This window comes from Pseudorasbora parva, chromosome 23 (genome assembly GCF_024679245.1).
Source record: "Pseudorasbora parva isolate DD20220531a chromosome 23, ASM2467924v1, whole genome shotgun sequence".
NCBI classification, from domain to species: domain Eukaryota; kingdom Metazoa; phylum Chordata; class Actinopteri; order Cypriniformes; family Gobionidae; genus Pseudorasbora; species Pseudorasbora parva.
In genome coordinates, this window is record NC_090194.1 from 13,647,062 (window position 1) to 13,672,335 (window position 25,274).

The window sequence follows — 25,274 nt, forward strand, 5'->3', positions numbered from 1 at the left end:
AACTGCAATTTTAAACTGTTTAAAAGATTTTATAACATGTTTCTGAAAGAAATCTCTGATGCTCTTATACAAGGCCGCATTTATTTGATCAACAAAACATTAAAAACAATATATTAGTAACATTGTTTTCTAAATTAATATATGTCTAGATGTAATTTATTCCTGTGATCAAAGCTGAATTTTCAGCCTCATTACTCCAGTTTTAAGTGTTACATGATTCTTTAGAATTAGAAATCATACTAATATGATGACTGGCTGTACAATTTAGTGGAAATAGTCTTTAAATAGAACATTTATTTATTTGAAATATAAATCTCACTTTTTATGAAATATAAATTTCACTTTTGATCAGTTTAATTCATCCTTGCCGAATAAATGATTGATTTGTTTAAAATAAAATTTTAATTAAAATAAATAAATAAATAAATAAATACTTACTGGCTGCAAACTTTTGAACACCAGTGTACATTAAATAAAAACTGTTATGTAAAGCCTGCTATTATTTATTTGCCCTTTATTCACTTGACATTTTGTCTTGATGTCTCAGCTTATTGGAGACTGGTGGATGGTATGAAGAGAAGGTAACAAAGTCCCCTATAGGACACAGACACAAATGAAGGTCACAGTGAGCCACTGTTGAAGGCTTCACGTGTGGAGGGGAGGGGCTTAGGCTCGGATGGGAGTTCACACACAGTTCAGACACGGCTGATCAGGACAGACTGATGACTGCTGGCACTGGGACAGCAGCGTGTCTGTGGGCTGGAATGGGACGCTTGGGAGATTGCTGGATTAAAAGGACAATAATGGATGAAACAACTATGAATCCAGCACACATGATCCAATAACAAACCTCCTGTAACTCGTCCTCCTCATCCTCACTCTCTTCCAGCTGAGGACAGAAGCCAGATCATACAGTCAGAACTGAAGTACTGAAGCTAATATGAGCCGCCCATACAAATACGAGCCTCTAAAAGAACCACCTTCCTAAGCAACAAACTGTCACTGCAGAGTAAACCTGAGATGCATTTGATTTTGGTGAGATTGATATACAGTGGGTACGGAAAGTATTCAGACCCCCTTACATTTTTACTCTGTTATATTGCAGCTATTTGATTAAATAATTGATGTTCATTTTTTCTCATTAATGTACACACATCGTATTGACAGAAAAACACAGAATTGTTGACATTTTCGCAGATTTATTAAAATAAAAAAACATGGTCCTAAGTAGTCAGACCCTTTGCTCAGTATTTAGTAGAAGCACTAGAAGCATTATTCAAGGAAGCAAGATTGTTTTTGTAACCATGGACAGATCTGTAGCTTGCCACAATTCTGTCTCTTAGCTCTTCGGGCAGTTAATTTGGCCTCATGATTCTCATTTGCTCTGACATGCAGTGTAAGGTCTTATATAGACAGGTGTGTGGCTTTCCTAATCAAGTTCAATCAGTATAATCAAACACAGCTGGACTGTGAAATGAAGGTGTAAAACCATCTCAAGGATGATCAGAAGAAATGGACAGCACCTGAGTTAAATATGAGTGTCACAGCAAAGGGTCTGACTACTTAGGACTATGTAATATTTCAGTGTTTCTTTTTTAATAAATCTGCAAAAATATATATATTATATATACAATAAAATATATTTTCGTACCCACTGTACATCTGAAAAAGAAAGACAGAAAATAACTCTGTTGCTTTTCTATTGTTAAGTAAATAATATATCTCCAATAGAGCAGAATCATTAAGCAATAAGTTTGTAAGAATACAAACTTGTCACGGTAAAAAAAAAAAATTGGATTTGAATATTGATACATTCTAAAAACCTAATAAATATATACTTCAGAAATAAAATTGCATAAGATATTAAAATTTGATTCAGAAAATAGACACTAAATTGTCTTTATCAAAATAAAAAAATAAAAATTTACAAAGAAAAGGGGAGTCAAACTATTTCTAAAGGACAACACTTAGTCAACCACAACAATCTGAAAGTGACTGGGTTTCTTAGAGCTGCCATCTAACGAATCTAACTAATGTATAAAAATAAAAGGAAAATAAACAGATCAGCAATGTGTTAGTCCTTAACTAACCAGCCTGAGACACAGACTCAACTGCCACAACACACTCACATGGGAACTTTCCATATATATAATATTTTTTTATATACCGTTTTATATACCGTTTGTATAGAATATACTTTCTATACAAGGCCTAGAAAGATATATATTTTATAACGTTTGTATAGAATATACTTCCTTTTATTATTATCCTTTTAATCTATTATTTAATTTATTATTATTATTATCTATTCCAAAGATATAATAATTTTTATACTGTACAAACGGTATATTCTATACCCACCTTCTCCTCAGGGTCCACTATTCCATCCAACTTATTTAAAAAAAACATTTATGTTAATCACATGCTTTAAGCTACATATTTTTGAGGTCTGCTATCATGTTGACTATGAGAAAACTCAACTCGTTAGATTGACACTAATTCACAACAGCTCTAACACTACTACCAACTAGAGAGATCTGAATTCTAGAGCGGTCTAGTCATACCCTGGCTTCCTCTGAGGCAATCTGATGAGGAAAGACACAAATGCTGCTTTAACGTCAGCCAAAATAGGAATAAATGCAATACAAGCTAAGTATAATAAATCTAACTAACGTATAAAAATAAAACGAAAATAAACAGATCAGCAATGTGGAGAGCTCAATGTTATTGTCTAATGCACAGAAACACATGCACAACTTCACTAATCTTTAACTTACCAGTCTGAAACACAGACTCAAAATAATGCCACAACACACAAACACAGGAACTTTCCATAGATATAATCATTTTTATACTGTACAAACAGTATATTCTATAACCTAGCCCTAAACCTACCAATCACTGAAAACGTTCTGCATTTTTACATTTTCATAAAACATCATTCATGTATGATTTATAAGTTGTTTTACACATGGGGACCAAAAGTCATCCAATCTAACGGGATTTATGACATCCGGGTTGTAATCAAGCATACATTACATTATTCAACACAAGCAACTGCACTACTTTCAGAACTACTTTTAACAAATCATTTCTAATTTTAATTCTATGTAAATGGTTTCACTAGAATGAAGCTTAGGGAAGTGTCTAGGACTGAAATTATTTATTAATGTCTAGTACAATTACATCTAGCCTACTTGTACCCACCTCGCAGTCTTCCACATTTTCCTCAATAACCTGATTAACGACAGATGAAAGCTAAATGCCTTTAAGAACACATACAGATGTGTATGTTTGGACACAATATTTCTGTGTACCCACCTCCTCCTCCTCAGGGTCCACTATTCCATCCAACTTTATTTAAAAAAAACATTTATGTTAATCACATGCTTTAAGCTACATATTTTTGAGGTCTGCTATCATGTTGACTATGAGAAAACTCAACTCGTTAGATTGAAACTAATTCACAACAGCTCTAACACTACTACCAACTAGAGAGATCTGAATTCTAGAGCGGTCTAGTCATACCCTGGCTTCCTCTGAGGCAATCTGATGAGGAAAGACACAAATGCTGCTTTAACGTCAGCCAAAATAGGAATAAATGCAATACAAGCTAAGTATAATGAAATTATCAAAGAAAAAAAATGAACAGTTGTGTAACCTCTTACTGGCAGACTTTGTTATTTATATGATTCCTAAATTACTTGCAAGCAAAACGTTAACTGTATAAAAGACAAGATGACAACGCTGCATCAAGGCCACCCGGACACAACTGGGAAAGAGTTCTCTTAATATGCTGAGAGAGAATACAGGCCCCTGATGTCCTCTGATGTCTAGACAAATGAGGAGAGGACAAATGACTCCTGTGCTTAGGAAAGGTCACCTTTCTCTGCTGCTCTCCTACCTGTTTGGCACCCATAGATTCAAACATCTTCTCAAGCTGGACACGCAACTGCTGGACATTATTCATCAAGACGCATGGCTGAGGACAAACAGAGAGATTTATTAGAAGAAGAAAAAAGGCAAGAAAAAATGCAAGAAATCAGAGGCAAACTAAATATTTAAATATCAACATGGATGTTGAATATATATATAACTAAAATAAATAACTCTTTTATTTAACCTTAAATTAAATGTATTAATTAATATAATGTAACTTGTACAATTATACTTTATTTATGTGATTCCATATATTAATATTTTATCAGTAATTTTAATACTTATGCATATAAAATGTTATATTTATTTATATATCTTATTATACTTTATATATTTGATTCCATATATTTATGATCTAAATAAATACATAATATAATTGTTTATTTAACCTAAAATAGGCACAAGTATTAAAATGACTAATATATTGTAATATAATATATATTTGATTCCATATATTTATCTTAGTTATATTATAAGTATATTATATTTATTTATATATTTATCTATTATATAATATGATGCATACATTTATTTAAATACATTTTATAAATTATAAATACATTCATATTTATACATATTTTATAATAAAATAAGTTAACAATGGTTTATAATTTAGTGACCGTGTGATAATGGATAATCTATATCATGAATATTTTACAAATGAAAGAGCAAAGCCAGAAAGAGATGTATTAGAAAAGAGAGCAAACTAACAGAAATGTCAATGTTAACTATCAAGAGAACAACTTACAATCTTCTCCTTATCACAATAGGACGGGAAGCTCTTCTTCAAAATGGCACTGTACTGCAGGAGGACTTTGTCAATGGTCTGTGAAAACAAAGGAATAAGAACTGAGCTGAATGTTTTTCAAAAGTCAAAATGTCTTGGTAATAGCATTACCAAACAAACAAATGAAATAGCAGGCTAACATTTCAGGAAAACTAGTAGAATCTCTCTAGGGGACTCTCAGCACTCAGCGATCTGTGCGCTACTATAAAACTGCTGGACATCAGCCCAATAAACTCTCATCCACATGTCCCATAAACCTTCTTGAGGGGACTATGTATTTCTATCAAAGACTTGCTCTGGGGACTGCCTGAAGCTTAATGGAAAGGGCTGCATTAAACATTTTCATTCGATTACAATAGAATTTCATTCTTTCAGACAGCTGTTTTTGCTCTATTGATATTCTTCATCTGCTCCACACCAAAATGCCCTTTGGCTAAAAAGGGGCCATTCTATCCAAAATTGCAGATAATTCTACAAATGAGAAAATACTCTGACAGTCGACATTTGTTCTGACATGAATCTATTTGTAATCAGATCAGGAGGGACGCTGGTCCACCTTGGCGAAACGGCGGCTATAGAAGGCCATGACTTTGGGGTCGGGACACTCCAGTTTCTTGATGATCTCAAAGCTCTGGTTGAGTTGGGTGAACACGTCCACTACCGAACAGGAGAAGAGAGCATGCTCTGAAGTCTGCTGGAACTGAAGAGGAGACAGAAGTACATAATTTAAATGCCATTTCCATTCATTTTTGTGTCTAAATGAAACACTTGGCAAGTGCCAAATGCACTTGATTTTAAGGTCAAGGGCATAGAATGATTACTGGACAATTTCAATGATGTAGCCATAATTAGGCAAATACAAGCATGAGCCGAACCTTTAACAAGCAGGAAGAAAACATTTTTGCCTCTGAAAAAAACGTGCATATGGCAAAACTTTTGAACCTTTCAACAGTTTTTGAATGGCAAATGAACGGTTTGTGGGTGCAAGAGCACCATTAAGCCCAAGAAACACTTCTGTGATGATAATGTGTGAAAGTAACAGGCTATTAGAAGGAAATTGCAGTGAAAAACATCTTACTCCATCTTTTTTATCTCTCTCCAGGGCTCCATGCATGAACTCCATGGACACATCCTCGTTCTCATCCAGCCACTGCAGCACAAACTGCTGGAACCACCTGGAAAACAAAAGACACAATGTGAGCAAATATCAAAAAACGCTTTTGCTTCTGAATGTGTTTGGTAGTTGAGATGATGAAGAGCTCACTCACGTGGGGTATTCGGGCACGACTCCCTTGAAGGCTGGTAGATCCTTCACATATTCGTTATACAGCCATTTGACCTTGAAGTGCAGGTTCATGTAGTCCGCGCTCTTACATAGCCTGTGTTTCTCATGTTCTATGGAGCAAGAATATTTGAATGTAAACAACATTTGGTGGCTGAACAAAAAGATAGGATGACGCACAGGATTTTAGTTTGAAGTTTAATGAAGCTGATATCTCCGATTTTTCCAAGATCAACGAACAGAACCGTTACCGACCTTCCATGGCGTATTTCATATCCTGAGAGAACTGATTCCACATGACCTCTGCACTCAACTTCCCAACGTTCAGTTCTTGAGGAAACCTGTGGAGAAACAGGAACAGATAGTCACGGATGGCAGGATAATCGAGTTAGATGAGGTGTGTGTATATTCAGGTTTGTGTGCACACGCACTGGTTTAGGACAGGGGTGTAGGAGTTACGGTCCTCTTCAGTGATGGACACAATGAGGGTGATGAGTTTGGGCCAGAAGTCTAAGTTCTTGATGCTCGGGCCCTGATCTTCTGGGGTGCACTCGTCCTTATGCTGCCCAAAAAAAAACTAACATGAATCATTTGCATCATAAAAGAGAATTAATTAATAATATATATTATATTAATAATAATAACAATAATACGTTTAAATAAATTTAATTTAAATTATCATGTAATTTTATGAACACAAGAAAACTATACTAAATCATATTAAAATACATTTAAAGTCATAAAAAAATTAAATAAAGAAATTAATATTTGAAATAAAGCTGAAATTAAATAAAACACACACATATACACTATATTATATTATATTATATTATATTATATTATATTATATTATATTATATTATATTATATTATATTATATTATATTATATATTTAGAGATGTTGCCCTTGGAAACTAATAAAGTAAATATAAAGTAATAGAAATTAACATAAATAAGAAATAAGAAAATAAATAACAAAAGAACAACAAAATGTATAAAAAGCTGATTCAAAAAATTAATAAATACTATATTAGTACATAAATAATACTAAAATACTTTCTTCCATTCCATTTTCATTTGCAATGACTACAAGCAGTCCATTGTTGATTTCCCCTGAAAAGTGTTTGTCGTGGCCATTTTAAAATGGTTTTATAAACGTCCTGAACAGACCTTAAGCAATGGTGTGACTCTGGGCGATCTGTTAACTTATTTTTGCAACACTGTTTAGTGATGCTAGTGGCAGAGAAACAGCACACTTCAGCTTTAAATCTTGAAAGTATGCATAAATGTTGGTGGTAGAGGAGTGACTGTCTAACCGTGTCTCCAATTTGAGGATATTGGCGACTGTACAGCTCTTGACAGTTGTTGAAGATGTAGTCGTACGTGGAGTTGAGGCAGGCTTTGACACAGTCTCGCACAACCTGACTGGCTCTCGGGGGACTTTGCAGTTCCTGGACCTGTCCAGAGTAAGATGGTAGAGAGTATACATAAAGGACAAAATAAGCACTGATGGAAACTGGTTCTAATTTTTATTTGTTTTTTTGCTTTTCATTCTTCACCTTCATTCTGAAGAAGGTGATGCTGGTCAGTAGGTCCACTGTAGATTTGAGGTCCTGTAAACGTTCCTTGCTGCTCGCAGGGAAGTTGTTCTGAGAAAGAGAAGAGACCAACTCAAGAGAATCACCATATTATGAGCTAAAAATAGCTTGCAAATGAAAAGCAACTAAAACTCACTCGATACATTGAGAGGTCAATGCGCAGGGAATTATGCAGCTGATCCAAGAGCTTGACAAACCTCTCTTTCTGTTAGAAGAGAAAAATGAGAAAAGAGAATTTTTTTTAGCCATCCAGTACTTTGTCAGGAAATATTTAAGAGGCATCTTGACATATAGCGCAGCCTTATGGACAACTATTATGATACTTTACGCACTTTTGTGTCCTTTTAGGAGATTTATAATAAAAATGGACATCCACTTTTTTGTTGTCATATACAAATGGAACCACACAAGCTTTACTAAATGATGATTTTGAATCAACTAACCCTCTAAGGGCTAATGAAAATATGTTTAAAGCTTATTCTTCATCTGCAACTTAAAGCTGCAGTCCGTAAGTCTTGCTTCTGTGTCGCCATCTCTGTTTGAAACCTGCAACTGCAGTTAACTGCGGAGTTATCATCTGTACAGTAGTTGTTCCTTCCTAGTGCAGTTGAATCTAAAGTTTTGAGGAGTATGTGGGGCTTGCCGTCAGTCACCGCAATGGTGTGGAAACTGTACTTCAGAATCACAGATACTACATCTTGGAATATAACCTAAATAAGAATTTTCACTGGAAAATGTAATCTGAACAAGAAACATGTCTTCCAGTTTTGGGAACAAAATATTACAATACAATTGTGCTACTATCAGTTATTAAAATCTAACGCTCGCTCATTTAACATCAAACCGAGCAAATTATTATTGTAATACTTTGTTCTCAAATGGTTAATGGGCTCACGTTTGCTTTTGTTAACACTATCGGGTATGTTAAGGGGTTTGTGAAGGTGGCATGTTATCTTCAAACGCAATAAAGCATTAGCCTTTTATCGCCACTCACCAGAAATTTCATTTCCAAACAACTGCGATACGTACAACAACCAATGTAACAAAACATAGCCAGATTTATGTTCATCTGCTGAATGCACTTGAAGTGTCACTCACTAAGCATTTCACACGTGTTGTGCAAGTACACTCACCTAAAGGATTATTAGGAAACCCTTTTCAATTTCTCATTAATGGAATTATCTAATCAACCAATCACATGGCAGTTGCGTCAATGCATTTAGGGGTGTGGTCCTGATCAAGACAATCTCCTGAACTCCAAACTTAATGTCAGAATGGGAAAGAAAGCAATTTTGAGCATGGCATGGTTGTTGGTGCCAGACGGGTCAATCTGAGTATTTCACAATCTGCTCAGTTACTGGGATTTTCACGCAAAACCATTTCTAGGGTTTACAAAGAATGGTGTGAAAAGGGAAAAACATCCAGTATGCAGCAGTCCTGTCGGCGAAAATGCCTTGTTGATGCTAGAGGTCAGAGGAGAATGGTCTGACTGATTCAAGCTGATAGAAGAACAACTTTGACTGAAATAACCAATCATTACAACCGAGGTCTGCAGAAAAGCATTTGTGAAGCCACAACACGCACAACCTTGAGGCAGATGGGCTACAACAGCAGAAGACTCCACCGGGTACCACTCATCTCCACTACAAATAGGAAAAAGAGGCTACAATTTGCACAAGCTCACCAAAATTGGACAGTTGAAGACTGGAAAAATGTTGCCTGGTCTAATGAGTCTCAATTTCAGTTGAGACATTCAGATGGTAGAGTCAGAATTTGGTGTAAACAGAATGAGATCATGGATCCATCATGCCTTGTTACCACTGTGCAGGCTGGTGGTGGTGGTGTAATGGTGTCAGGGACGTTTTCTTGGCATACTTTAGGCCCATTAGTGCCAGTTGGGTATCGTTGAAAGGCCACAGCCTACCTGAGCATTGTTTCTGACCATGTCCATCCCTTTATGACCACCATGTACCCATCCTCTGATGGCTACTTCCAGCAGGATAATGCACCATGTCACAAAGCTCAAATAATTACAAATTGGTTTCTTGAACATGACAATGAGTTCACTGTACTAAAATGGCCCCCACAGTCACCAGATTTCAACCCAATAGAGCATCTTTGGGATGTGGTGGAACGTGAGCTTTGTGCCCTGGATGTGCATCCCACAAATCTCCATCAACTGCAAGATGCTATCCTATCAATATGGGCCAACATTTCTAAAGAATGCTTTCAGGACCTTGTTGAATCAATGCAACGTAGAATTAAGGCAGTTCTGAAGGGGAAAGGGGGTCAAACACAGTATTAGTATGGTGTTCCTAATAATCCTTTAGGTGAGTGCATATTGGCAATACCATTTTACAGAAACTTCACTACAGCCACGTTTTTCCAATGAGACTGGGCTGCTATAATTACAACTTGCAATTAGCTGAAGTGATCCAATCCATAATGGTGATATTGAATTATGTCCCATGGTACTTTACTTACATAGCTGCTCTGTCAATACAAGATAAAGAAAGACGACCACAATAGACACCTCCATTTTAAAAATGGTCTATCGATTTTGTCTTTCGAATTTCTTTCGAGAGCTGACATATTAAAACTGTCAAATCTTTATCTGAAATCAGCTCAGTTAGCAAAATGCAGTAAAACAAGCAAACACCACAATATAAATTGTGGTGTTTGAGAATGTTTGGAACACTGTTACCACGAAGCTTTACTTCTCACCCATCCACTGTAGAAGTTTTGATAGAGCATAAGTGAACAGAAGCTGAGATTAGCTTTTTTTTACTATTCACCTCGAGTCAAGATGCCAAATGTAAACATGCACTGTAATAAATATTAGTTAATATAAATAAAACAGATTATTGCAGTATGTTGCACAAGAAAATACTATTTCAGTTTTTATATTTCAAAACACCATGTTTAATTCAATGTGTTACTTGCTGTTTCTTTAAAAACTATTTTCATTTTGACATTTGATAATATAATTACACAATAAAATACAAAGTAAATCCTACACCAAATTCCATTCGGTGTACTTCATCTTTGTAAAAAGCTACCAGAATGAATTACTTTGCATTTGCACCTGAGTAACTTAAAGCTACACTGTGTAACTTTTTTAGTTTATTCTTAGCTAAAAACAATTAGTTCTTTCAAAAATATATGTGCTCATTAATGTATATTTACTTCTTTTAAGTAATAAAGTATTCTCGTAAGTTTATAATATGCCATTGAAAATACATATGGGTGAGGGGTTCGAATGCTGGTCGCCATGTTGCCCCTCCATCTTGAAAGTACATTAGCCAAAGAGGGACATACCCATAAATTCAAGCTTCGCCTTTCACGTTTTAACACTCGATGGCACCGTGTCGAATGTAAAGAGGGGGACTGCCATGTTATTCTTGGACTAAATCGGCGACAGTAGGAGACTAGGAGTTAAAATGAAATCAGAATTGAGAGGAACAAAAACTATTATTCATTGGATAGTCAGATACCTTTTCACCACTAGATGGGGGAAAATATCACAGTGTAGCTTTAAATAAATACACAGATAAAATAGAGCAATTAAAAACAGCAATTATCGGGGCCAAGCACAAAGAACACGTTAAGTCATGCCAACATGGCTGGGCGCATCAGACCTGCAACAACAAACAATTAAAAATATTTAAAGATGATTTTAGGCAAAACGGCTAAAAAAAACCCCATTAATACAGTCTCTTAGCCTGACAAGCCAGACCCACATCAAGATGTTTGGTCTGGAAACTCACCATAGACAGGGCTCAATCCGAGGGGCGGGATAAACGGTTGTCTTTCAAATTCCCTTTGCACGCGATAGGATAGCGCTACACCAACCGGAGCAACGACGGTGAAGGGGAGCTCGCTGACTGATTAAACATTCACCGTATCCGGTCGGCTAAACTCCGAACACATCTTCCCTTTTTAAGAATAACTTCAGTGCCGCTCTTTGTTCTTTTCTCAGAGGAAAGCTTAACTCCAAGTCTTGGGGGGCAGAGCTGATTCGAAAGACCGCCGCCGTTCGCCAGTTTCTGTGTTACTAGAAGCACGCAAACGCAACTCGGCCATCGTCATTATGGCCCCGCCCGCCGACTCTATACACGATGTGATTGGGCCGTCCAGATTCTGAGGAATACAGCTCAGATAGGAATTGAGAGTTGCTAGACCACACTTGCGGGCAAATTAAATTTGCTGCCGCTAGGGTGCGTCTAAATTTCTAGGCTAACAGTCTCTAGTAATTTGATTTAATTGTTCAACCAATAGGTGGCATTAGTGTTGTCAAAAGTAACGACTTCGGTACCAAATCGATACTGAAATTTACATTTTAAAAAAATGCCAATACCAGCTTTTCCCTCTAGCATTTTGAGAGCTGTTGAATGGATTTTAAGATCCGTTTGATTGGCCTTCGTGTTCACGCACTCAACACACATGCCTGTGATTGGTTACAATGAGAGTGTGAACAGACCTTCAGAATGGACTGTGTGTTCTTTACAGTCTGAATGTTGTTTGATAGTTGAACGTACCCCAAAGTTGGATGCAGAAAATCTGTCGCTGGCGGAGACATTGGTGGATGCAGTGGTGTGGGCGTAGTAGGCGTTTATGTTGGCCAGCAGGGTGCTCATCACAGCAGGGACACCAGGACACATATACTTAGACGAGAGACATGCAAAGTGCCTGTACACACACACACACAAACAGGGAAGATGCAGAGGAAAGAAAAGCTTCTCCTCACTTGTAAGCATACACTTTGTGCAAAGACTGACAATCACACTATTCCAAAACCATGGTAGGAAGCATTAAGGCCTAGGTACGCTGTTCCCACAAAGCTGTTACAAAACACTTGCAGCAAGTTTATACTGCCATCAAAAAAGTCTTGATATTTTAGACTTGTCATGTATTCTTTTAATTCCAGAATGTGCTGCAACAAGCTCAGTGTAAAGCAAATCCAAGATGTACTCAATATTTCTAAACACCAAAAAAAGTATGTATTGCACAGTTAGCTTACCAACATGCTTACATCAAATGGTCCTGAACTCAGTAGAGTCTCGCATGTAGCTTTCCAAATCAGTCACTTATACGCAGTGTTATTTTAGGATCATTGATATACTATTATAGCTTTGGTTAATATTTAGAATTACATTATGTTATAAGATCCCATGATGGTTAGGGTGCCTATGCAGACAACTCACAAGAGTTTGTAACAGAGCTAAAGTAGGTGAAATAAATTCATCGAGAAATGTTGAACTGAGACAACCTCCACACTTTTGGCTGTCAATCGGTGGCAATGGCTCTCCACAAAATGTCTGCCTGAGAGGCCCCTAGTTAAATCACTGCTGATTGGCTGACAAGAAGGCTGTCATTGCTCCAACTGACCTTGTGGCTCATTCGATGTGAAATATGGCCGCTTGTGTGCGCTTTATTTGAGTGATGTGCTCAGTTAATGAGCATCTCCTCACACTCCTGACGCCTGATCGAGACTGGCCCATACTCAAGCCATTAACAACCACAGACACGAACAGCACTCAGGAGTTCATTTCATTACTGCCCTTGCTAGGTACTCAGCTACTGCCTCAGAGATGATAACTATATTTATTTATCCCTCACTCACCTTCAATGATTGGCAAAGTTATTATACTTGAGAGCTGTAGTTTTCAAATACTAAAAATTTCACACAATTTCCATCTTAACTAGTTGCGAACCATTGCTTCTGTGTGATTGCCAGGTAAACTGACAGGTAACGCGCAAGAGCTCATGACTGTCTCTAAAAGATCAGGAGGTTATAAAGGCATCATAAAAATAATCCATGAATTTTAGAGACACAATAGCTTTATATGATGAACAGATGAAATTTAGGGTTTACTCACAAATAAACACACACACATAGAGTGAATCACATATGATAAATATGGAAGCTTGTGTGTCACGCTAAAACAAACCTCATTGGTTCTCAAACATCATGCTTCATGTTTGAGCTTATGTGTTTACCATACGTGATGCACTCTATGTATGTGCCCATCACTGTTTAGATGTATGAAATATCTATAAATAAAAGCATAAATTAAATCATAAAATCCTATAAAGTGATCGTATCTCTTCAGAAGGCATGGATTAAACCGCTCAGTTTATATGGATTCTTTTTTATAATGCCTTTATGACCTTTTCATAACTTCTAAGTTTTGGTTACCTGGACTTTCAATCAGTGTTTCAAAGATTAACCAAAGTTATACAGGTTTAAAATATTTTAAAAAACATAGCATCGTATATAAATAAAAATAAGTGAATGAGGCAAAAAAGACAATAGGTAACAGTATGGACAGAGGACTAATACATACGTCATGGCTTGGTAGATGGATTCAATCCCATAGCGCATTGCAAACTCATCCACTATCTCTTGCGGCACATCGTCAAAGTAAACCTTCCAGGCGTCATCACCACGAGCCTCTGGGATTTTCACCACACCCTGACCGAGGACATCTGTGATGTGATGAAAGAGGTTCTACAAGAAAGAATAGAGATGTAAATATTAGTGACTAGATCATCAACTGCAACTGATAAAGACAGAATTGTACATGTACATGCATGTCAGGCAGATGCTGTGTGTTTGTGAGCTGTGGTGTTCCTCTACCTCATGCAGACAGGTGTACTGGACGTGGTAGGGGGCCACTTTCTCTTCACCCTTAATTTCGACGCTGATCTGAAGACGGATGGCACCAGAAACAGCAGACTTGTCCGTTCTTTTCTCTGTGGTGTGAGATATGGATGAATAATTTCACTATGTGCAGAGTTATTTAGCCCAAGGGAACAGTGCAGTAAAGTGCTCAGGGTTAGATAGGATCTGAATGTATTTGATTGTGTGTGTGCATTGTGTATTGTAATACCGTATAATACAAAATTCAACAATACAGTAACAACAAATAAAAACTAAATTATAATATATATAATAATAAATAGGTTAGACATTCATATTTACTATATTTAGATGTTTCTAGATTTTGCTATTTCTCAAACTAAAAAGTTGTGAAAATAGTACTACATAATGTAAACATGTATTTACAACATATATTTTAAAATCACAAGAAACAATGAATCATACACATCATTAATTCACAACTTCAAGCACAGCCGACATAAAATAATACACAGGTTTCTGTCTGCATTGGCAAAAGGATGAACTGTAGATGTTCCCGAACCAAATGTCAAGGAAATCATTTGGTGTCAGTAATTTAAACAACCACTACTGGTTTAACTAGTTGTACAGCTGGGTCTTACAAACTCATAATAATCTAAAAAAAAAAAATGTATATATAAAGCAACAAGTAACAAGAAGCTGTGTGTCACAAAGTTGTCACCATGTTCTTGAGCTTAGCTTTATAAAACTGCAGCAACAACAGCATATCTAATACATATCTAACACATATAATATATATTAGATTTAAATGATTAATGAATATTGATCTAAAAAACATTGCTTTTGCCAAATAATATTGCTCATTATCCTAACTGTAAGATTACCACGCCAGTGTTATATTAAAGGGTTAGGTCACCCAGAAATTCAAATTTTTCATTAATTACTCACCCTTATGTCGTTCCAAAATGTGTGTTCCGAAGATGAGGGTGAGTAATTAATGACAATTAAATTTCATTTTTGGGTGAACTAACCCTTTAGTAGTATTTATACACTATTATAGTATTTATTAATATTTCAAAATATTAGTTTTCAGTTTTCAATTTAATTTTCCAAGTATTTTGTTATGTGTATTTTTATACATTATTCACAGCTTTATTAAATATTTACTATTTGCTTTTCTCCCTTTGAAGGTCTTTTAATAGAGACACTGGGTTCTTCTTTCCTGAACCATTTCCCCTGACAGGCAAATTATTGGGATAATTTATATGTGTCGGCTAAGTGGAGAATTTCCAACTGGAGTGGGCTACATAATAATCAAGGAGGGTATCTATTCCGAAGGAGGGAGGGGAGGGGGGGGTGATACGTGTGAGAAACAGACAAGAGGACGTGAAGCTGAATTACTACTATTGAGAATAATTGTTACAGCAGATGTGGTCGCCAGAGATTCAGAGGACAACTATCAGAACAGTACAAATGAGGAAAGCAGAAATGAGAGAACAAACAAAGGGTAGATCTCATCAGAATGATAGTGAGACATGAAAAGAAAGAAGCAGAGATAGAAACAAATTTGGAGCAGTGGATTTCATGGTTGGGACGTCCTAGAGGCCTCTGGGCTACGGTACACTGGGGTAATTGGGTGAGAAGGGACATGCTGTCAGGTTGGGAGATGTGGGTAATGGAGTACACACACAAACTTTGAAGTCAAGGGTCACGTCCCACTTACAGACAGACAGGCAGAGAGGTGGTCTACACAAGGTGGTCATTCATCATCATGAGCAGTTTCCACAATGCAATAACACATTGTTTTTTTACCACAGAGAATTGAAATACATTTGCATGATGTCAGGAGACTGTCAATCCACATATGGTTATAAAATGACAACATACAAATACTAATAATAATTTTTGACATTTTTATATAGAAAGGAGCAGCATGAACAAACTTCTCAATTTCTCCTTTAATATTCCACAGAATATAATATTTATATTTGCAGAAGAAAGAAAACTGAGGGTGAGTAAATGATGATTTAAATTAAAAAAAAATTGGTGAGCTATTACAAGTCTACAAGTCAATATGAATGTTTTGTGCTCTGTAAGTGCCTTGGGTTTAATATTTTAGTAACAAAATAACCTTTTTTCTTTTATAGCGAAGTCAAAGCACAGCAGAGAGGTTTTCCACAAAAGACCAAACACATTAAATAGATGCATCAGGCCACAACGACATCCCAGTGTCATCTGAGGAGATGCTTTACTCTTCCGGCTAGTTTACACTGACTCAACAAACACCAGCACACACCAAATTTTGTTGAGTCAGTATCAAGTCAACATTACAGTAGTTAAATTCCAATATTCTGAATCTAATAAACAAGTTTAAAATAACTGTTTGCACAGTGTAAAGCAGAACGATTTAAGTCAAGTTCCTGAATATCCTGCAGTAGGAACAGAAAATCCTGGATGCAGGAGACATCAAACAACCAGTTTAAATGAACCCGTTTCCTTGAACTTCTACATTATTGCAGAGAGATGGATCAGAATCAGGACAATGTGTAGGCTGGATCTGAACCTGCATTTCCCGCATGAGCACTAAAGCCGAACATGAGAAATAAAGAATTACAGACACAAGAACACACAAAAAAAGCACTAGCTTACCCAGGTTGTACCAGACGTCCATTTCTCCACTCAGTGTGCGCACCTCAATGATGCTTTGGCCCAAGAAGTCGTCAGATTCTCTCTTAAGACGCTGCTTTACTCGCGACTTTATGTCATCATCTTCATCCCAAACGCGAACTTTGATGCGATCAGAGGAGTTGTGGCATTCACTGGAAGACAGACAACACGTATACATCTATCTTCAAGATCAGAGACTACTGATGCACCAAAATAAATTACCAAAATGCTCAAATTAAAATAAAATAAAAACCAAAATAAAGTTTATTTAATAATGAATTAAATCACATTTAAGTACTAATCAACACTCAAATAGAAACTGCGTTGTAGAATATATAAACATTTAAATTGCATACAAGGACGTTTTTATTCGTAGTGTCTATTTACACTAAGTGCAAGTAGCCCGCCTTGTTGGGAGAGGCTATTTACACTAACTCCTCCCACTGACGTGTGGTTGGATAAATTATGGATATTGCTGGATTGTCAACAGCAGGAATAGTGCAGGGGTAAATTGCATGGCAAAAAGTTGATACAAATCGATGCGCATTTAAATCTGCTCACTCTACTCCCTTAACCGATCACATATCAGATCAGAAAGGCATTTATTTACAATAAAAATGTGAATGTTCGAAAAGTGAAAATAAAGTGTATTAAATGTTAAGTGTTTATCGGTTAGAGTAGGTTTATTGAGGGCTTTATTGTCCCAATAATTTTAATAAATATTGTTATTATATTATACAATTTAACACAGGTGAAAATAGTATCTGCCACTATTTATAATATAAATAGCATATCATTTATTTAATTTATCTACTATTTACACTTATTGCAAAGAAAACACAGCTATTTTTACAGTGTAAATCACTATTTACACTTAGTTTCTTGTCATCTTTTCACTACTGAAACACTGACTGAGCCATGAGCCATGAGAATGACATGATACATGAGACATGATACATTTTAGTAACCTTCTGGTGTTCATTTGTGTTTAATTTGTGCTTTATTAGTAAAGATGAATAGACGATCAGGTAGATGCTGTTTCTCTGAACTTTTCTGGATAATCTAACAATAAAAATTAAAAACATTATTGTAAAAGTCGTATTCCAAACTTAAAGGTACAATTGGACTGAGTAATATTTAAAGCAGACCAGTGGCTCTGTTCACTCACACTAGTTTATTCCATTACTGAAAAGAGACAAGACTGAGAACTGGGTGACACACATTCTGAGTGAGAGCGCCCGGGGCTCGAGAATGACACTTAAGACACTTCTATCAAAGAGATGGTTTCTGATTGGCCGAATAATACTTACAAATGATACTTCTCCTCCCAGACAGGATTGAGGTTGCCGTAGATCGTCTTGGTCCTCTTTTTGGTTTTACCCACCTGGACGGTCACGTAAGGGTCACTGGAGCCAGTCTTATCTTTAGCCTGTAATCCTTGAGCACAGACAACTACAACCAAGACAGAGTAGAAGATGAGAAGTTAGGGAGGTACAGAAGAGAATTTGTGTTGTGGATCATTTAGAACTGAACAGAAATTGCTGAATTTTAAATAGTTAAAAGGGAATACAATTGGGACAGTGTTAATGATCAACTTTTGAACCTGTGATGGTGATCTTGGCGGACCACTTGGAGGTTCCATCCAGGACACTCTGCTTGATGGTCTTCATCTGCTGAGCATGGATGGCCTTGCTGACCACAAACACGTCTCGGATGACCTCAAAGATCTCAGGCTTGTTCCTCTCACGTATCTTCATGCGATCCTTCATGGCCATGATGATGTTCTGAGTGCGGTCCTCTGCACCATGTTTGGAGCTCTTTTCAGCCGCGCCTGAATGAAAGAATACATAAAAATAGAGTAAACAAATAATATTAAATAATTAAATAATATCTAATTAATATCTAGAATTATCAAAATGATATCACTTTAATATCTAAATTATCTAAAATTAATATTGAATATAAAAATAGTTAAAAAAATTATGATTTAAAAAATGATTATAATAAATAAATAGTGCATTTGATTCATTAAATACACGTAATTGTTTTCATTATTTTAGAATGGAATTATATAATTAAAGCACTTTTATCTCATGTTCTATTTGCAAAAGGTTGTCCTTATTAATATGCACTAAACAACAACTGTACAATATGACAAGCTCATATATCCAATAAACACCGTGTGTGATGAATATGTGTGATGATTATTTTACTGTGAGCATCACCTCTAAATCATTTTCTTAATTTTGGCTAATGGATCTGTCAACATGTTACTGAAGGAACTCCATTTGGATAAATGAGTTCAACAGGGCAGATGTCTAATAGAATAAAAATAGAGTGTTTTGGTAGGACAGAAGCTCGAAGGAGACTTTCAGTGAACACACCGGTAACCAAGGCTGTTTCCAAAACCTTGAAAATGTAAAATGATGCAGTACATAAAGGTAGGAAGCTATAAAGCATGTCTTTTGTTTCAAATATAGTAAAGGCGCTCATACTTACGCTGCAGGCAGTCTGCATTCAGTAGCTCCTGACACTTCTCGTGACACTTGACCCCACACTCAGTGCAGCGCATGCCCTGCCTTGCGATGCCCCAAAGAAGCCCCTCACACTCGTAACAGTAGGTGGGCGTAGTGGCCGTCCACACCTCAAAGTTGTGAGGTGTGGTACAGGAAATTGGATAGATTAAAGCTTGCAGCGTTTTCTTATACACATGATTCTTCTGTAGAAGTTGGGAGATAAAAGTAGATAAACGTGCATTTAAAAAAAACGAATAAGATGTCTGTGCGTAATATGGTCGGAGACAGCAAGGCATTCAACTAACCAGTTCCTCATCTTTTATGGAGGAGCGTGAAGCCATTGCAGATGCAATTCCAGCCTTCCTGGCCTGGACCAGAGACTATCATACAAAGAAAAGATGTTAGAATACTGCAAAACCACACGAAATCCCATTAAACACCCCCGGTGAAACGGATATCAGAAACCAAGTGGAATCCAGATGTCAAAAATGAACATCTAAACCTAAGAGCAACAACCCAGAAATTCAAAACTAAGGGTGAAGGCTAAGGGATACCAAAAATCAAAGGGAAACCAATGTCTGTGCAGTAAAGGAATGAGGGGTTAATGAAGAAACCAAACCATCACTAGTAAGCCTGGGTATGAACAGTGGCATCTACAGTAAAACACCCTTTAAAATAGAATAGAATGACCCGCTTTAAAACAGCCCTTTGAAAGTGATGAACCAAACATGTAAATGCATGTAAGAGGGAAAGTAGGTAAACTAATAAAAGTAAACCAGTGGAAAGAATTTTTTTTTTTTTTGCTTGCTTGCTTGCTTGCTTGTACAGTATATCAAGAAAGGCTGTAATGGTTTGCAAACACATTCCTTAAATACATGCTTTATTCATAATACATGTATTGTGATATTATCATGCAAGTTGAAGTATTCAAAAGATAAACACTTTTTAAAAAATTACAACTAAAAAAGTTGACGATTCTTTAAATGATTTTACATTTTTTAGCTGTGTATTTGCAAACTATTAGAACAATACTGATCCCGTGGATGCAATATTATCTTGATATACACAAAAGTAGGTTCAATTATACTGTATGGGTTATTCTGAAAACTTACCATAGCCTGACCATGCAGAGTGAATGCATTCAAAAGAGTTGTAGAGGTATAAATGTATGTTTCATGGGGAGGAGAGAGATCAGAGAGTTGATTTTATTTCACTTTATATCTTTCTGAGTCAGAACCTAAAATTATAATGGTCATCACTTATTGTTGTCACTGAAAATTTCTCTCAATCGTTTTTGTCTAGATTGTTATATTTGGTGACTTAATATTGTTGATTTACTTATTATAAGACTGAAGAATACATTTGAGCAAAACCACATTTGGATTGAGTAAGTTTCTATTGGGGAACAACATCATGTTGAGAATTATAAAAACGAAAAGGTAAATTTTCTTAATTTCAATGCAAGATAGAAAGAGTGCTTACCACATCGCTAACCAGCGGAATAGCTTTCTTCTTCCGCAGGTCTGGCATACTGTCAATTCCAAATATTCCACTCCCATTTCTATGGATATCAACACATTGTGAAGGAGTATTTTCCATGCTTAATAATTAATACACAGACAATGAACACTTTAATAAAATGCCACTGACTTTTTATAAATAATTCTATAAACTCATAAATAATTCCATGACAAAAATGAGAAAAAGGTACAATATGGTATCCATAAAAACCTAAAGAGAAACTTACCCAGCTTTAACCCAAGCATGTCTGGAACTATCTCCTTTTTCTTTGCCCTAAGGTATCAAAAATACAGTTTAGAATAAACATTGTTTACAGGGGCGGTCAATAAAAAAGATCGAATAAAAACAATAAAACTTGAGCATAACCTAAGATAAATGCAGAGGACACAGGATTGGTTGAGTTTAACCAAAAGGTCTGAGAAAGACCTTTATGTTTCATTGATGGAAAACCTTTCATATCTGATCCAAATGAATGACATGCAACTCATGAGATCAGCTAAAAAGATGAATGAAAGACGAAAAAAGAAAATCAAACCTTAAAGCACACACACTCTTGTATTGCCAGCAGAACATAATTATATGATGGAAAAACATCCCTGACAAACATTCAGCAAACTGTCCCGGTGTTTCCATCGGAGTTGAACCACTTTTGTAATAGCATGAGCATTCTTCCTCAGATAAATGGACATACAGCTGGATAGCTGAAGGTCCCCAAGGGCATGTGGTATGTTTCAACTGCTTTTAAACGCAACAATGCAGCAAGACGAAGACCAGCACTTCAAATTATCAATAATTTTAAAAAGATGGCAAATCACATTAAAGTAAGCAGAACAAAACAGAAGCAAAACACCACATGTAACCATTAATAGACACAAAACATTGAGTATTAAAGTCAGGCAGAAGATACAGAAAAATCAAGGGCAGCCTCATACATTTACCATACACACAAATAAAGAATATGCATTAAAATAAACTTTGGATGAAAAACAAAAAAAAACTGGCGTTAATGAAAAATAAATGAAATAATGACTAAGAATTGACCAAAACATTATCATGACCTGATCATCTTCCCTGCTTCCCTCTGTAAGACAGAGCAGGATAATAAAGAAAACAAAGAACAGTTGATAAACAGTGTTAAAATTAGAGAAGATTTACAGAAAGACAGTAGGTCTTGATTTTGTCTTGATTTTAATTAAATTTATAACCATCCAAAAACAAACACAGCCTTTTGAGTTCTGTACCACAAAAAAGTACCTTGTTTAAATTCCTCTTCAGAGAATGTGTTCTTTGAGGCATTGGCGATCCTGGATAATCTATGGCGATGTCTCTTCTCTTTGAGCACACGTTCAATATTGGCAAGGCACTTCTGGTGATGAGGGTCCCCAGGGGCAGGTTCATTGTCAAGGCTATGCTCCACCTGTTTTGCATTAACATCTGTCTCCAGTGTTCCTGAATTAGTGCCCTCTGGACTTATTTCAGTATTGCCAGTGCCAAATGGCATTTGTTGATCATGAGTTCCTGAACTCAGATCTGCATGTTTTGGGCTAAGCTCTGGAATACACTGCAGACAAGAAAGTTTCTGATCTGTTAATGTTTCCTCTACAATATCTGAGTGGTTTACTGCATAGTATTCAGTTGGAGTATGTGAAGGGGAAATCGTGCTAGGAGTAGATACTACAAGATCAAAGGCTTGAGAATTACAACGACAGTTTAGTAATTCCAGCAAGTCCTTCCCACGGAAAGAGGCTTCGATGCTCTTATGAGGAGATGCACTGAGATCAAATTCGGAGGGCACAACAATGTCTACATTTGACTCACCAGCACTCATCTCCTCAGGGTCATTGGATTTGCAGGGACTTGAAACTACAGACTTGGTGTCCTGATCTAGACACTGGGGTTCAGGCATTTCAAACTCCGTCAAGGCTCCCTTTAGAGCTGAGTGGAAAGAAATCATGGCTTTATTTATCTTTACAACATCATATGCTAGATTAGGTGGCTGTGACTCTTCAGTGTCTGTATTTTCTGAGTAATCTGGGTCATATTGATCCTCAGATACACTTGGGCAAACCACACCTGGCCACTCTTTCTCAGAGTCCATTTCACAGAGGCAATTCTCGCAAGAGGAGTGAAGATTTTGGCAACCGTCATCGTAGTCTGTCATTCCAACAGTTGAACAACTAAGGCTTCGGGATGGCCCACTACATGATTCATCAGCATATGCGTCCATTGTGTGGTATCCAGAACTTCGGGAGTACATGCAATTTGATGTGCAGTCACAACCAATGTCACCTACAGTCTGATTCTTAGGATGCCTCCAATCTACAATACTGGATGAACTGGACTGAGAGTCATTATGGGTTCCAAACAGTAGGGATAAGTGTTCAGAGCTGCTTCGTGATGAATGACATGGTGTGCTGCTGGTCTCATCACCATTGTACCTGTACCATGTATCTGGGGGTCCAACAGCTTCCAATTCGTCTGCACTGTTCTGGCAGGAGCAATAATCCTCCTCACTCCATCCTCCTTCTGCACTCACACTCAACTGCATTTCCAAACGTCTCCAACTACTGTTATGTTGGTCAACCTCCCTAGAATGATAATTTCCATCTTGATCATGACTGTTAGAACTGAGACCTGAGGATAAGGAACTATTGCTTGTAAACTCTTGCCCATAAACTCTTTCAAGATGACCATAACTTGACTTCTTAAATCTGGAAGAGTGGGCATTCAAGTTGTCAGAAATCTTAGGATTGAGTAACTTGGCTCTTCTAGGTACATCTCGATAATCAGTTTCCACATCCCATCTTGACATGTTAGGTCTGGCTGATAGTGGTCTACCTTCATTCTTCTCCAATTTTCTATGCTTTACTACTGGGCTATTATTTTTACTTTGTGGGACTGTAACAGCATTCTGCCCACCTGGACTCGTTTGATGAACTCTTCGAGGTGATGGATGCCCTACAGCACCAACTGAGTACAGCTCCTCAATTTCCAGCAGCACAGCATCTACACAGCAGGACACCTCATCTACTGAGCCACTTACAGATGTTAGGTACTGTCTCAAATCTGATATCTCCTCTTGAATTTTATTAATCCCCTGCAGTTCCTTCAAAATGTGCTCCACTATGGTGCTTGAGCTGCCTCCCCTTGTCTTGTCCCTGTCCTTATTTTGGCTTGGTTTAACCATGGCACCTCCTCCATCTACACAGCCACTGTCTTCTGCTTGATGTGTGGGCTCTAATGCAGGTCCATTCATTCCCATGATGCCAGGGATTGTAATATTGCCATCACTATTGCGCCTCCCTTGTTCAATTAGTGTACTCTTGGAGGTTTTAGTTTCGAAACTTCGCTGAGTTGAGAGACTACATTCATGAGTACAAGGGTCTCTCTTTATGCCACAGATGAACATGTCATCCTCTATCTCTACAGGAGAGTGCTGGGAGTCATAGGCAGTGTTTTCCCCTGAGCCCTGAAGGAATTTCTGAATCTTCTTGCGTAGGCTCCGATTGACCTTGGGACTCCGCTTCTTTCCAAGGTCTCTTTTCTTAGACATTCTTTGCTGTAGTTCGCCCGAATCATTTGTTTCATCTTGCTCATTGGAACGACTCTGTGATAACATCCCTTAAAATCTGCTGTACCTCAGGTGCTGACCAGAACCTTGAAGCTCTGGCGCATGTGATTACAGAGCTGTTGCATTTCACCTACAGTACACAAGGATGTGCTTTTCAGTCAAGATCATAACTGAGCTTCAGGCACACCTGACATTTGAGAACAATGACATGAATAGATTAATACAATGTAACAGATTTATTTCTCAATGCTATTGAATGTGCAATGAATTTCATCAGTTAAATATTAGCATGCATGTAAAATAATCAACATTTACTCATTTGTTCATGACCATTTAATATTTAGCACTTCTGCAAAAACACTATTTTTCTGTTCTAAAACCTAATGAGTTGTCTACAGAGGTCCTCCCAAGGCCATTACAAAAATGTATACATCTTAATTCTGCAGCCTACGAACATGCTTCTTTTTAGACAAATTTTAAGGCATCAGGAGTTATTTGTGTAGCACAGTTGAGTTGCTGCCCATGTAGGCCATTCCAAATCAGATGGTTAGAATGCACACTAGCTCTTGGAAAAGAGCTTATGATGCCAATCTACATATCTACAATCTACAATCTACAATCACATACTCTACAGTAAGTACACAGATGATGTGTTGAATGTAGTTTTATTATTTATATGAATGGAGATTTGGATAAATAATGCTACAGTCAAAAGTCATCCAACCACTCTCACACTCACCCAAGTAAAAA

The 25,274-nt window shown here is 36.8% G+C and overlaps 1 protein-coding gene across 3 annotated transcripts in view; it reads right to left on the bottom strand.

Annotated features, from left to right (window-relative positions):
• The window catches only part of unc13bb (unc-13 homolog Bb (C. elegans)), a 39,795-nt gene that overhangs the window by 9,986 nt on the left and 4,535 nt on the right, over window positions 1–25,274 (bottom strand). For all 3 annotated transcript variants that reach the window (XM_067432945.1, XM_067432944.1, XM_067432943.1), the window contains exons 2-23: window positions 22,208–24,654; window positions 22,012–22,034; window positions 21,180–21,226; window positions 20,915–20,993; window positions 19,738–19,812; window positions 19,416–19,635; window positions 18,520–18,747; window positions 18,227–18,368; window positions 16,899–17,068; window positions 14,247–14,362; window positions 13,954–14,117; window positions 12,145–12,295; window positions 7,743–7,811; window positions 7,568–7,657; window positions 7,325–7,465; window positions 6,440–6,570; window positions 6,264–6,349; window positions 5,995–6,121; window positions 5,805–5,901; window positions 5,283–5,426; window positions 4,688–4,765; window positions 3,905–3,982 (exon numbers count right to left, since the gene is read on the bottom strand). In XM_067432945.1, coding sequence (XP_067289046.1) covers window positions 3,905–3,982; window positions 4,688–4,765; window positions 5,283–5,426; window positions 5,805–5,901; window positions 5,995–6,121; window positions 6,264–6,349; window positions 6,440–6,570; window positions 7,325–7,465; window positions 7,568–7,657; window positions 7,743–7,811; window positions 12,145–12,295; window positions 13,954–14,117; window positions 14,247–14,362; window positions 16,899–17,068; window positions 18,227–18,368; window positions 18,520–18,747; window positions 19,416–19,635; window positions 19,738–19,812; window positions 20,915–20,993; window positions 21,180–21,226; window positions 22,012–22,034; window positions 22,208–24,572 — 4,821 coding nt within the window. In that variant the 5' untranslated portion in view covers window positions 24,573–24,654. The remainder of the gene's footprint in view (window positions 1–3,904; window positions 3,983–4,687; window positions 4,766–5,282; window positions 5,427–5,804; window positions 5,902–5,994; window positions 6,122–6,263; window positions 6,350–6,439; window positions 6,571–7,324; window positions 7,466–7,567; window positions 7,658–7,742; window positions 7,812–12,144; window positions 12,296–13,953; window positions 14,118–14,246; window positions 14,363–16,898; window positions 17,069–18,226; window positions 18,369–18,519; window positions 18,748–19,415; window positions 19,636–19,737; window positions 19,813–20,914; window positions 20,994–21,179; window positions 21,227–22,011; window positions 22,035–22,207; window positions 24,655–25,274) is intronic.